Below are 15,099 nucleotides of genomic sequence, written 5' to 3'. Positions count from 1 at the left end.
ACACTCAGTAAATATTCACTGTACAGTGGCATAGAATTTTTAAGTGTGAACAAGGCCTGAGTTTGAACTTAACACCATAAAAATAATGGACATAATAATCTGAGAGAAGTGTTTTATGTTCTGAAGAATTACTGGTAAGCACTCAGATTGCTAAAATGGTTACTATTACTATTACTAACTACACCTTGCATTTGCTGTTTAATCTTGTGACCACTCATACTCCCCATTCTAATACATAGTAGAAACAACCACAGCAAACCAACCTGGATAGAATCAAAGTTTGCTATTTTCTCAGAGGCTATTTTGAACTTGGAGGTAGCCCACAAAAGTCCTGTATCAGAACATGCCCATGAGTTTAAGAATCTGTGAAATATTCCCTTTTGATTTTTCTGTAGTGATGTTTTGTTTTCTTGTCTCATCTTTCAGTGGGAGGACAAGAAGTCAAGGCATCAAATGGTAGTTGTGATGACTGATTCTGATAATCGATTGGATTAATGAACTTACAGGGCATTCAGGCAAACCTGTGTGTGTGTAAAGCACTTCTGGAGAGGCCTACTTGATGTGGTGACCTACTGAACTCGGTTCTAGGACTGCAACAAGCAGAGATGATATTTCTTAAATGAGAAATTATGTATCCAAAATTAAGAGCACATGGGTGAGTGAATATACATCATGTGTATGTGAGTCACAGGTGTGGCATTTCTAGAAACTCAAAGTTAGGTGGTTTCACTCTCCGGCTCTAAGACTTTTAAGTGTAATTCATGTAATAACTTCATTTCAATTGCAATCCATTACACGCACATGCACAATACACAGGACAGAAGACAGACAAGAACACTTACCTTAGTACGTGCCTGTAGGTTGATGTCTTTATGCAGGAAGGCAGGTGCAGGATAGAACGAGGTCTATCAAATGACAAGGAAGGAAGGATTGGTGGGAGAAAGGTTTTAGAAAGAGGAGAAGGAGCCGGGAGAACATGGTGGCAGATGTTAAGACTCTTCTCTGCACATAGATACAGGTTGATATGAATGTTTCTAAGGGATGGGTGTGTACAGGATTTTGTGCTGTCTGGATGGGCAAATGATATCTTATCAATTGGATCAGAAGTTATCGTGTGGTGTGTTCTTTCATGTGTCGACTTAGTTGAGTTCAAGAGAAGGTGTGGTGGTGGGACGCACCAAGCCCGCCATGGAATTGGGATGTGTGAGCCTGGCATGGTAACAACCTGCCAAGGGAACTGTGAGTGAAACAAAGTACCGTGGCAAGGTGTCACACTGGGATGGCTCTCGGACTGCCCGGGTCAAAGAGTACCATGGCGGCTATGTGGAGTCGCTGAGATATATCGGCGCTAATTCCAATGGCCCGATGGAGCTCGAACTATCGAGAGAGCAACCACCCAGGTCAGAGGGAGCCTGGGAGAGAAGCATGGAGCAGTACTGGAGGGAACCGGTTGCAATTCCTTTTTTTAACTGCAACATGTGCCTGTTCTGATTTGTTAACAAATATTAGGTTGTTCCCTCAGAGTTTTCTTGATCCCTAATGAGGTTACAAATAGAATTACTGAATTGGAGTAATTCAGGGAAACCTGTAAAATTACCCAGGAAATTATCTAGAACAGTACCTTGGGATTAAGAAAAACACATGAAGCAAGCAAGCATATTTGTCCATAATATTTTAATACTTCTCCACTTTTAAATACTGGTTTTAATTTTGTGATTGTAACATGGAAGATCCATCTTTTATATTTTTAAAAAACATCATCAGAATCATAAAGCTATTATAGTTACACTCTACACACTCCCAAGGTATTTGAAAATGATTATGTTTTGAGTCTGTAGATGACCAAGGACAACGATCCAATACACTGTCTGTACAGCCTGGACTAAGTACTGGCCCAGCGTCTGAGCCGACAAACGACCGTAAGCTTCAAGGTAACCAGCAGTCTCACCAGCGAACCAGCTCAGCTCAGCTAACATTCTGTAGCCACCGACACTGCTATTGTATAGGTGTTTTAATAAAGTAGTCATGAAAACCAACAGATGAGAACCGTGGCTCCTTTATCTTTCTTTGCCTCCACACACCTCCCTCCTTCCTTTGCTGCTCCTCCTATAGCAACACCAAATCAAGTTTCTCCACCTCAAATACGGAGTCCTCAATCTCTAGAGGAGCACTGTGCTCTCCCATGGCATTCACTCACACGCAGGGACAAATCCCCGCAGCACCAGTATTTTTCAGGTGTCTAACATCACGAAATAATCCAGCAGAATTGAGTAAAGGGGCTTGTTTTGGGGGGTTGTGGGATGGGGACTTGGGCCAAGATAAATACCCAGGTGAGAAGAAATATAATAAATCTTCAGTATGTAGGACTCAGCCTAATGGAAGGAACCCTTGAGGGTCTGAATATTCTAACGCGGCCAGTGCTCCTCCTGACTCTGACTCTGGCTGCTGTCAGTATTTCTGAACTCAGTTCTAAATCTGACTAGACAGGGACAGCTCCAATAAAGTACCAGTCAATTACTTAGCGGTAAAATGGTCATTCCTTATCTTTTTTTTACCACAAACATTTTTAGTGTAACATTTTATTTACAGAATAAATTGTAAAAGATTATCACCCCATTTGGTGCAAATGCAACTGGTGATAATTAGATGCAGACCCTGCCTCATAAACTTTGCGCCTGTTTGTAAAATAAAGCTATTCAATTTAGTTTTGAAAGAGTTATTTGCCTGGTTCAACAGAGTTACCACAAATGCAAACAGAGGAACATTTATAGTGGGTGTAGAGAGTTTTGTTTTGCTTTTTTGGGTTTTTTTTTGGCTGTTTGTTTTTGTTTTGTTTTTTTCCCTAAGATTCCCACCAGTGCCTATGGCAAATAAACTTTCCCTCCCAACCCTCCCGTTCTCCCATCCCAACCCCACAGCTGATTGCAAAATAAAACACACATTTGAGGTATAAACTTTTCTTTTTAAACGTCATACTATAAAATGCTAACTGGTGATGTAAACTGGTGCGATAGTCCTCCTTGCCTTCCTAGCTTTACCACCGTATAGGCACTTTTCCACAGAGTCAAATTATGAATAGCATTTCTGTAATAAGGCAGATTCCATGCACATCATTTAGAGAAGGTAAATTAAAAATATAAAGGATTTATGGGACGTGAAACTGCGTGCATGTAATGTAAGCTCTATGATTTATATGTACTTTCCTCTCTGTACAGAGTAATAAATATCATTCTATCTGATGCAAGTGCTTCACTTCCAGGATTGTGCATCCTAAGTGTTCAGACTAATCCCATCATTAAATTAGCACACCTTGCATTCATCTTTAGACTCCATTTCGATGGATGGAATATATACAGGTCATGTTTTACATGACATGACTCTCTGCTTTACAAAAGGGTCTGATTTTTGTGTTTCTAAGGAGAGGAACAAGTCAGCAAAGCATTTACAAAATGCCTGATTTACATAAATACATCTGCTTGTAAACACAATCAAGAGTTTGAAGTGGGCAGTCATCCCAGCTGAAGTGAGTACATTCCTTGCCTCAACTCCATGCTGCAAAGTTTTTCATAGAGGACTACAACTAAATCAGGTATTTTACCTTAGCTTCTCATAGCAACTAAAGACAGCATTTCAGTTTGAATAGTGTGGAATTTCACTGCTCTGCTGAAATTTATGATCAAGAGGAAAATTGAGCATTGTTCAGATTTCTATACATACCTTCGATAGATCATTTAAAGTGATCCAAGCTAGAAAAACTCCCATATTTGTTACAGAATACTAGAAATATTAAATCAAATGTCAAATTCAAACAGTCTGATTTGGTTTAACAAGTAATACCATATATTCTCTTACAAATTTCAGGGAAAATATGAACCCACTTTATCCTGACCTCTGTATATAAAGTACTCTATACCATAAGAGATGTACAGTTGTCTGACTGGAGGCAGGCAGAACCAATTTAAAAATTACCAAATTGTGTTTGTAACAAACTGAAAAAAGTTGGTAGCACATAGTACACAACTAAAATATATAATAAAAATATAAAGATATCTGGGGGATAAAGCTTTTCATTCTTCCTCCATCAGAACCAACGTTCTTCATGGGAGTAAGACTATAGAAAAGGCAAAATCACAGGTTATTGACAGTCCTCAGTTATGAAGAGACACACGACATGAGTCCATGTAGAAACCAGCAGCAATAGACTCTATGATTATACAAAGCAAAAAAGTCAAAAACTTCCAGACAGACACACAGACATAGGCCTGTAAAAAGAAGCCCATCTGAATATTTGGTGCACAGAGAGCACACATCTCAGGTGCGGTCAACTTTTGTGCTTTTCTTTTATGCACAAAACCTGATGCAGCTGAGGGTCTTAGGCTGGACCACGGTAAATAAAAAATTCTGAAAAAGTTCCTCAAAATTAAAGCATCGGTTAATTCCTAGTTGTAATTCAAAGTTAATTTTTTTCACTCCTAGGAGCAAGCAAATAAAAATATAGCCATATACATGTGAGTCTCATGTATTTATAGTTACACGCCGAGCGAGGAGATCTAGCAGGAGATGGCTAGTTGGGTACCCAGCTTTACTATTGCAACGTTTCTTCCGGGCCAGACAAGGCTGTAGATCCTGCGTTCCAGCTTAGAGGATTTTTCTTTCCTTCTTTCTCCAACATGGAATGTCACACAGCCTTGCTTCAGTCACTGCAGGGAAAGGACAAGGAAAACCTAAGCAATCGCAATGTATCAGGAAAAGAACAAAGACTACCAGAATGGACGTCTCCCACCCTCTCCATTCATGGAGTACCTGGAATCTCACTTCTCTCTAAGATTTCACCCTTGCAAATGTGAAATTATTGACCTTATACATTTGAGAATATATCCTCTGTAAGCAACAGAAAGTATAAAGGGATCTTTTGGAAATTATGGGGAAAACATGGAGAACAATGGGCTGTAAATGAAGAGGTTTCTCAAATATTAGCCTATGTCCAAGAACTTGATAAGTCTACCTAAGTTATGTGGGGGCAGAGTATGTGCGTGTGTGTGTGTGTGTCTTATTTATGAAATAAATATGCTCATAGTCCAAACCTGTGGTCCAAGAGAATTAAAACTACATTAAGAACTTTGGTTTGCCAAGATAAAGAAGATCTGAAAGTTTTACTTGATATATCTATGAGAACCTATGTGGAAATAAAACACATTTTTGCTGGAGAGATCAGTTAATAAACCTCTTTGGATGATAATATGTAAACTGCAAGTATATGGTCCCCTAGGCAGTAGTACTACATACAGTTCACACACAGAAACTTTATAGTTCAAAGTGACTAAAGATAAAATTCTAACACTGTATTAGTAAAGGCTGCAACTTCAGTATGTGTCAAGTGAAGGGCTGGTTAGATACACGATGTGCACTCATGCAAAAGAAAACAAGGCCAGGAAACTCCTTAGTAGACACTCAAGGACGTAACAACGAGCAAATGTGTAACAACATACCCAATATGATGCTGGTGTATGTGTATATCCCACAGATGCACATACATGAACACGTGCGCACACACACGTGTGCACACACACACAGATGCCCACACATGAACACACACACACGCACACACATACACACAGAGATGTACATGCACGCACACACACACATTTACTTGACCTTTAGTATAGATGAATATGTACATAGAAATGTCTAGAAGACCACATACAAAAAGTAACTAGTTTCTGGCAAAGCATAAAACAGAGAGTAGGCACTTCTTGTATTCTCTATATATGCAACACTGATATTTCTTTTATATTAGTAGAAAAATAAATAACAAAATGTGTTAAAGATTACAGACTATAATCCTCTATTTGGGAACATAAAACATTTCAACACCTTTTTCCAATACCTGACTGAATTTTACTAACTGCAGAGTCCTACTAGTCTCAAGGTTCATAGATCCTCCATACCTGTTAACACTAAAACAAAATTGGTTTTCCTGCAGTTTTTTCTTGGACATAAGAAGTAAATCGTTTTAGAAACTTAGGGTATTCTCGCTTTGCCACTGCTCTTAACACCGAGGCTGGCGCCCATCCTCCTGGGTTCACTGTAAATAAAGGAAAGTTGATCCAATTAAGATGTGAGTCTCCACCTACACATTAAGTACCTACTGTATTCCTTTGCTTTTCAGACTCTCCCTGCTGGAAGAGCTAACATTTCTTAAGCTGAAACTATTCATTCCCTAATGCCAACCCATCAGGCATTAACAGAAAGAAACCAAAACAAGTGAGAGACAGGGCTGCCCAGCAGTGAGTCATAATGACGTAAGCATGCTGGAAGCTATTAATGACTGGCAGAGAAGACGCTAATTATAAATACATTCTACTAGGCAACTATTAATAAAATGGCTCTTAAAACCAAGGGTATATGACCTATGGTAAAATTTTAAAATGTATGCATGTACTCATATCTTTAAAGATTCTCATATACTAGTTCTCCTTTAGAAATTCAGGTATGTATACTTTTAATGTCTTCCACACAATTCTATATATGACTCATCTCCAGGTCAAAGAGTAGTAAATTGGATATTTTTATGTAGACAATGGTAAGAACTTGCCCACTATCAATCAGAACAAAGAAAAACTACATACCATTAGCTACATATGTAATCTTGCACAGAATGTTGTCTCTGCTTATCTCCTGGTCTCCCTCTGGTGGGCTTACCAAAGTTTGACAAATCAAAGCAATATTGATTTTGGCACGGACACATCGATTGTTCAGCTGTCAAAGCAAACACAGACTAGCGTTGGTTTGTAGAATGTTCCTGAGTTCATAATCTGTTGCCCTAGTACTGCATTAGTCTAAACTCTGCTCTAAAGCCTCCGGTCAAACACCCTAAAGTAACAGATGCATGCTTTTAATTTATGTGCACGGGTGCTTCCCCTGCATGCTTGTCTGAGCACCATGCATGTGCAGTGCCCACAGAGGCCAGAAGAGGGTGTCAGGTCCCCTGAGATAAGTTACAGACAGCTAGGAGCCACCACATGAGCCGGGTGCAAGGCGTTGAGCCTGTCTGTGTCATTGAAGAGCAGCCCGTGTTTCTGAGCCATCTTTCCAGCTCCCATTTAATCTTATAATCACCAACTTAACATACGCCAAGCTGACAGACCAGGCGCCAGGCGCTTCCCTCTTAAGCACTAATAACTAACACTAAAGCAAGGGAGAGACAACAGGTGTGCGGCGCCTGTGATGGCGTAGGAGGTAACTTTAGGACATGGGCTACTCAGAAGGAAAGCTACCCAGCTCCAGAGGGGGCGCTGACAGCCATGACACGTGTCTTCAGAAGACACAAGGCTGTCCCAAGCAATCTAACAATGTAAAGCCTGTCAAGCCAAGTGTCTGTGTAGGTGGGAGGGGAGTACATGTATACATGTGGCTGTATTACACAGTTAGCTTTACGTTACAGACTTCTCATCGCTCTACTATACTCACAGGAGCACTGTCATGGTCCACAGAGAAATTACAAACTATCCAAGTCTCAGGGTCGTTCTCAGTCAAGGCTGGGATCTTCCGAATAGCAGAAAGATACAGCACGTCTCTCTGAGAAGCGGGCCACACTCTCTGTGAAAGAATTAAAAGTGTTTTGATAATTTGAATTATTTTTTATTCATGTCATACAGAAAAAGAAAGAAAGAGAGAAAGAAAGAAAGAGGCAAACAAATGAGGAGCCACCTAAAATATCCTGCAGCTGAAATTTGTCAAAACTTTAAGCGGGAAACATCAGAATCCCTGCAGAGATGTACTATGAAGTCACTACCTTTCCAGAATATTCACAGGTGCACCATTCTTTTACTTTTAAAGTTACTATAAATTCACCATGTGAACTATTTTTAGTGCACAACTTAGTACAGTACAGGAATAGTCACAATATCTAGTTACAGCATTTCTGAAATTTGCTCTCACTTCTGACAGAAACTTTGTAGCTACGAAGCAACAATGGTTCATCCAGTTCCCCAGCCTCTGTCAGTGCTCTAAGACTTAAAAAGCAAATAGGACTACATCTTCTATATAAAGCCTCTGAACTGAATATTTAATATTTCTATTTTTAAGGGCAAAGAGAAACTATTTCTATAGAAATGACATGCAGCTTATAATTGAACCTATCTACTTTAAATGAGAGAAGAACAAACTTTTATCCTATATAGGTTACTTTACGTTGAGTATTTGGTAATGCAATTGAACTCTCTATTTATTATATAGTGTCTTTCTTAGTTACTGTGTGCAAAAAAAAAAAAATGGCCAACACCTCAATGTCAATACATTTGCAAAGTTTACCTTTAAAGATCTAAGATTTTCATTAAATTGGGCAAATACAGATAGGCTACTATTGAAGAATGGCTGTTATCTGTTTCTCGTCACTGAGCACTTCATTAGAAGCAGAGAATCAAGGTAGGATGTGCAGGGTCTGTCTATTACACATGCATCCCTGGGTTCACTATCCAGTACACTATAAACCAGGCGTGGTCCTGCATGCTTGAGGATCAAATATCTAACTACATAGTGAGTTCCAGGCCAGCCTCGATACATGAGACCGTACCTCAGAAAACAAGAAACAACCAAAACAAACATAAAGCAGGACAAAGCCATCATCATCTGGGCACAGTGCCACACCTACAGTTTCAGTCACTCAAGAAACTGAGGCAGGAGGACTGCCTGAGCAACATGGAAACCTGTCTCAAGAAATAAAGTCAAACAAAACCAGAAATGAATACAAAGCTATAAGGACAAGAACGAAAGTGACTCCATTTCAGGGGACAAGTGGTCTTCCTTCATCCATCATCAAAGAAGCCAAATTAAATTCAGAAAAGCTGTAGACTGTTATCTGATTTTGCCAAACAAGATTATTGTAAAACCTTGTCTAGCAAGTTGAAAGTAATTATACCTTAGTTTTTGTTACATTATGTAGCATTTAAGAATTTTACTTTTAGTTCTTAGTCCAAATGCAAGTATGGTGCTTTCCTTGGCTTTGTGTTTCTCAGGTGGAATGATGCTTTTAGAAGACTGCTTCTCAGGAGCAACTATGCTCTAGGAATAAATTTTTTCTGCTTACATTATTGACCATTTATCTTCATTATATACTATACTAATTATATACTAATATTTGATTAGTGTTTCCTACACTTTAGATTTCACATTAGACTCCAGGCCTGTATGCTGATATAGAGTATCTATCGCTAAATATTTGTGGAGCCAGTGGCAGGTAATGTGACGCATGCTCACTCTTACAGAAGACGTCTCATAACGACACTGGTCCTGGAATTCATGTTTGTTTTTCATATCAATCAAGAAACAATTTTACAAGTCAGAAATACTCCACTGAATAGGGAAATGAGGGACCATGATTATTATACTGTTGTTCATAATTAAACAGCATTGCTTTAGGTGGATTTATCTATAACTTTTATACTTTGTATACAATTTTTGAGGCAGTTAAATACCTCAGAGAATAAAGGCACTTGTGGCTGGGTCTGATGCCCTGACTTCTATCCCTGGGGTCCACAAGGTAGAAGAGAAAATCAACACTGGTGGGTTGTTCTGTGAACTACAAACACAGACACACTCACACAACGTGTGTGCCTACACATTCATGTGGGCATGCCTGTGTGCATATGCACATGCACACACATAACCACACACCAAGTAAAAAAAAATGGCGTTTTGAAAAAGGGAAAAGAGCATAACAAACAAGCAAGAGAAATACTATAATAACTCAGTAGCAGTACTGAACGGCGGTGGAGAAATACTATAAAGAGAACCAATTTAGATAATGCTTCTCTGTGCTCTAAGAATCCAGTGAGTCCCTAAGCTTCTCTGCTTCTGGAAGCAGAGAAGCTCTGAGGTAATGTTCCTATCTGGCCACAGTTACTCCATCACACTCTTACCCTCCTTACTGTTCTCATAGGAAACGGTCCCTCACTTGCATTTCAGCGCTATCATTTATAGGGTGAGCATTTAAATCAAGTCCAGAAGGTTCTTTTTCAGTCTACTTCAGAAACTAGCTACAGATTTTAACCACTGCTGCCTCGACTGTATTCCTCATAGTCTTACATGCATTTCTGTTCTAAATGGACTGATATAATTTTCAAATATATGACATTCCTGAGGTTGTAATAATCCTTTTTCTCATTTACCATTATTTAGTTTACCAGTTAAAATAACTTTCATTAATTAATTTATTCATTCCATATTCCAACATCAGCACTCACCTCCTGCAGGTCCCCCATAATTCCTTCCTCTACTCCCCGCTTCCTTTGAGAAGGGGAAGCCCCCCACTTGCAGGGCACCACCCTACCCTGGCACTTCAAGTCACTGTAGGACCAGGCATACACTGCCCTCCTGAGGCCACACAAGGCAGTGAGCCAAGGAACAGGATCCATGGGCAGGCAACAGGTTCTGGAACAGCCCCTGCTCCAGTTGTGGGGGACCTGAATGAAGACCTAGCACACATTTGCTACACATACACTGGGGGCCCAGGGCTAGCTCATGCTCACTCCTGACTGGCAGTTCAGTTTCTGGAACCTGAATAAAGTTTTTAAGTCTCAGCTGGACATGGTGGCATAAGCTTTTAATCCTAGCACTTGTAAAGCAGAAGCAGGCATATCTCTATGAGTTCAAGGGTAGCCCAGTCTACATAGTTGGATAGCCAGGGCTATACAGAGAGACTGTCACAAACAAACAAACAAACAAACAAACAAACAAACAAACAAAAAAGGTGTTTGGATATTTTGTGAGATTTAAATTTAAATTCCTGCCATAATTTACTGCAGCAAATATGTATGTTCGAGTGTGAATTATTTACATCTTTGGGGACAGATGACAAGACCATTACCTTGTGCGTTTGATAAATGATGATTGCATTATCAGCTAATGTTTCCACCACATGAAAGTTTTCTATAGTAGCTGAAATGAAGAGAATCGTATTAGCAGCTGGAAACGACTCTAAAGAGCATTACGGTAACTAAAAGAACCCTTCCTCGCCTCCGCTACATCTAACCAGAGGACAGCTAGTGCTGGAAGCGAGGGCTGAGTTTCCTTTCATTCTGCAGATGGCAGTGCTGAGGAGGTCTGACTGGCAGGAAATCTTCTCCAGTACAGTACCTTCCACAGCAAGACAAGAAACTGTCACCATCACTGTATTATCCCAGGCGACAAAGTCCCTAATTGCAACTCCTGTCTCTCACTTAACTTCCTGGGTTAGTGTGCTCTGGCACAGGTGAATGTATTTGTGAGGGACAAATGTCAAAATGCTAATGACAAATACCTGATGATGTTCAGAAATACCTCTATCCATTAAATGAGACTAAGAACATATACATGAAAATAACTGTAACCTAACTACAGCATGCTTCATCTGGGAATATATCACATAAACAGGACAGTTTAGAAAAGAGTGGATGAATGAGAATCTCCCACAGCAATCCTGACTTTCTATTCACTTGCTCTTCGCCTCTGATAAACCATTTGATACGAATGAATTTTACTTATTTGCAGGGAAAATATCTTCCTATCATAAGATACTACTGAAGTTCTGGATCTGGTGATAGATGATGTAATATCTTAAGCGTTTAACAGCAGTGGGGGTTTGAATGCTTGGCCACAGGGAGTGGCATCACTAGGTGTGGCCTGGCTGGAGGAAGTGTGTTGTTGTGGAGGTGGTGCGGGCTGAGCTTTGACATCTATGCTCAAGATATACTCAGTGTGGCACACAGTTTCCTTCTGCTGCCTTTGGATCAAGACGTACAACTCTCAGCTCCTCCAGCACATACTGACCGCACTCTGCCATGTTTTCCACCACGATGATTATGGACTTAAGCTCTGAAACTGTAACCCAGCCCCAATTAAATGTTTCCTATTATAAGGGTTGCCTTGGTCATGGAGTCTCTTCATAGCACTAGCACCCCAAGACAGCAGGGAAAAGGTCTATTTAAAAGTTAGGTCCTACTAGGCGCAGCTGTACATACCTGTAACATACAACTTGGAAGGATAAGGTAGGGCAAATAGGCTAGGGTTGCTTGGCGACATGGTGAGGTCTGATGTTGAAGTGTGGGTCTGGGGAGCTGCTCAGGGGTAGAGTAGCTACCTAGCACATGTGAGGTGACCCCACCATCACCGCTTGCAAGTGAAAGTATAATTACGCCTATATCTGAATCTTGGTAGTCTCTATAAAATTGGGTAAACTATTGGATATAGTCAATTGGGTTTGATTTGACATTAAATTGAAATGAAAATAATTATTTTGTAATATATTAATGATGATAGCTTACTTTCCCAGTCATTGCGAACATCAACATTCCAAAAGTAATTGCAGACCTCGTGTCCTGTAACACCTTTAACTGCATGAGTAGCTTTCAAAGGATCCAGAACGATTCCATTTTCTTCAACTTCTCTTCTGTACACCTAAGGAAAACATTAAAAAAAACCAAAACAAATCAAAAGACTTGAAGCCCTTGGCTCTTGGGCATTCAGATCAGGTAGCTCACTGCTCCCATGCAGTGCATCCGGGACTGTCCTTTAGAAACACAAAACAAAACGAAAAACAAAAGAATTCTTGGTGTATTAAAAAAGAAACCAAACAAATAACCAAAAAAAGTAGAGTCTTGAAGTACAAACTTGAAAGTATGCTTTGAAGTTGTGCTGATTTTGCAAGCTATGGCAGTATGAGCCTGTAATCCCAGCACGTGAGAGGTTAAAGCACACGACTGCAAGCTCAAGGCTAGCTCGGCCTACATTGCATGTTTGAGGCCAGACTTAAGGCCCCACTTAAAAAAAATGCCATGTTTTTTAGAATTATAGTTATGAAAATCTATTTATACAACATTCTGTCAAGAAATTAAAATTTCTTATACTATGGCAAGGATATTTCAAACTGACAAACCCAAGGTAACTTCTTTCCCTTCTTCCTTCCTGCTATGTTGCTCTCCTTTTGTGTGAGACAGGGTCTCACTGTGTAGTTCTGGCTGTCCTTGAACTCACTAGTAGCTCAGTCTGGCCTCAAATTCACAGAAATCCATTCACTTCTGCCTCACAAGGACTAGGCTTGAAGGCATGTGCAATCATGCCCAGTTACAAGGTAAATTTTAACCATGAAAAATTATATTTTATATATATATACATATATAATATATATTATGAATGGCTAGTTGTTACAGACTTAAAAAACTGCTCTTTAGAGAAATCTGTGATAAGTTCTTTCAAGAATAAGGAAATATGGCAAGAACAAGCTGCCTGCTATGTTGTGTGCATAAAATCTGTCTTGTGCCATCTCTTCTTGACATGTTTATGCATATTGTCAGGACAATCAATTCTACTAGCACTGTAACTGGAAGTTGAACTTTTAAAAATTTATACATTCTAAGTTTGCAAAACTATTAAGTGTACTCCTGATCCTTTCTAGAACACACATTGGCCTGGCTTTCCTGCAACTGCTTATCTATCCTACTGTAGATCAAGACCACATTGTACTCCATGCTCTTGACTGGCCTTTCAGGTCGCTCCTTAATTCTTCCACATCCGTTTAACCTCTTTAAATGATGTGCTACATGAAACAGAGAACGTACAGCTACAGAAAATCAACTTTCTCACTGGTGGGTTATGCATGACTCTGATGTCTAACCCCAGTGTCTGACTCTAATGCCTTTTCTTTACTCATAAGTAGAAGACTTTCATTTAGATTATTAAGTACTCCTGGTTTCTCTCCATTCTTTCACATCCGCATGTCCAAAGGACAGTGATTTATCTGAATAGTAAGTATGGGGCAAGGATCAGACATCAGATTGGGAGAAAAAAATAAAACAAAGAAAAGAAACAAAGAAAACCTGGGAACAACATTTACCAAATTTAAATCTAAGATTGAAAGAAAAATCTAGTGCCTGGAGAGATGGCTTAGCAGTTAAGAGCATTGGCTGTTCTTCACAAGGATTAGGTTCTATTCCCAGCACCCAGCAGTTCACAACTGTCTCTAACTAGATCCGGTCCATATCGTGCCCTCACATAGATATATACACAGGTCAAAAAAAAAAAAAAAAGACAAAAAAGAAAAAAGAAATATCTAAATAAAGGGCCAACATCAAACTGTAGTCTATTTTACACATAAACTCTCAAATTTTACTTTCTCTGTTGTCTAGGTAAAACAGGATATTATTCTTATAGACTTATATTATAATCACAAATCAGTTTATAGAAACAAAGCCATGAAAAAATAGAGGATGATTTACTTCCCAGAACTTGGTATTTCTTTGATGTAATAGTTTGTTTTCACATTTTACTAAATCCTGGTGTCAGTAGCCCTCACTTAGCAACCTGAAGAGTTGTGTGGGAATTACCTTCATTTCTCCTTCTTCTACAACCAGCTGCCAATTTGCATCACCACCTACATCCTGTAATGAATAATTCATGTGGTTCTGTACCATCTCTTCAACCTTGAGAAGAAGAAGAAGAAAGCCATGAGAACTGACATGTCTAGGTAAGTCGCTATGTTTAAAACAGAAGGCTATCGCTTACTTCAGTTCAGCATAGCACATTTCCAAAGCGTGTGTTAGTAAGTTTTACATAGGAATGATCAGTTCAGCCACATTCCACACATTCAGGCTAATGGAGAGAGAAATGTAGGAATATGCTTGTTTCCCTCAAGTATCATCAACTTGGGTTATGCACCTATTACTAAAAATCAGAGATGATGTCCTAAAGCAAAAGTCATGGAACACTGAGAACAAAAGGGACGGTCTCTCTCTCTCTCTCTCTCTCTCTCACCACCACCAATGCTATCTGGTCCCAATGTCCCTATACTTAAATTTAAAGCTCTGTAGAGATGAGAAAGCTTGTTAAGTGTCAAAGTGAGAAAAGATTATTACATCAGTTAACCTCTTTTGAACATAAACCAATATAAAATAACCCTTTTATTCTAATTCATTGTTCGGAATTCTTTTATAAATAGTATTAATAACATTCGTACATGTTAGTACTAAATATAACCACATCTAAATTTATTGCTTCAAAATGTCTACCTTCCCTTTGCTACTGAGGACTGACCTGGCCAGGTCTTGACCATGTATGTTTCTAGGC

General features: G+C 39.4%; 1 protein-coding gene across 3 annotated transcripts in view; it reads right to left on the bottom strand.

Annotated features, from left to right (window-relative positions):
* Nucleotides 1-1,657: 1,657 nt before the first annotated feature.
* The window catches only part of Cert1 (ceramide transporter 1), a 104,507-nt gene continuing 91,065 nt past the window's right edge, over nt 1,658-15,099 (bottom strand). Inside the window, exons 11-17 of one of the 3 annotated variants that reach the window (XM_087628173.1) lie at nt 14,361-14,456; nt 12,303-12,435; nt 10,868-10,938; nt 7,471-7,599; nt 6,630-6,759; nt 5,949-6,085; nt 1,658-4,700 (exon numbers count right to left, since the gene is read on the bottom strand). In XM_087628173.1, the coding sequence (XP_087484299.1) occupies nt 5,958-6,085; nt 6,630-6,759; nt 7,471-7,599; nt 10,868-10,938; nt 12,303-12,435; nt 14,361-14,456 (687 nt within the window). In that variant the 3' untranslated portion in view covers nt 1,658-4,700; nt 5,949-5,957. 3 annotated transcript variants of the gene reach the window in all.

This window comes from Rattus norvegicus, chromosome 2 (assembly GCF_021556685.1).
Source record: "Rattus norvegicus strain SHRSP/BbbUtx chromosome 2, alternate assembly SHRSP_T2T, whole genome shotgun sequence".
NCBI classification, from domain to species: Eukaryota; Metazoa; Chordata; class Mammalia; order Rodentia; family Muridae; genus Rattus; species Rattus norvegicus.
Note: the sequence above shows the minus strand (reverse complement) of the source record. Positions and strands in the feature narration are given on the sequence as shown.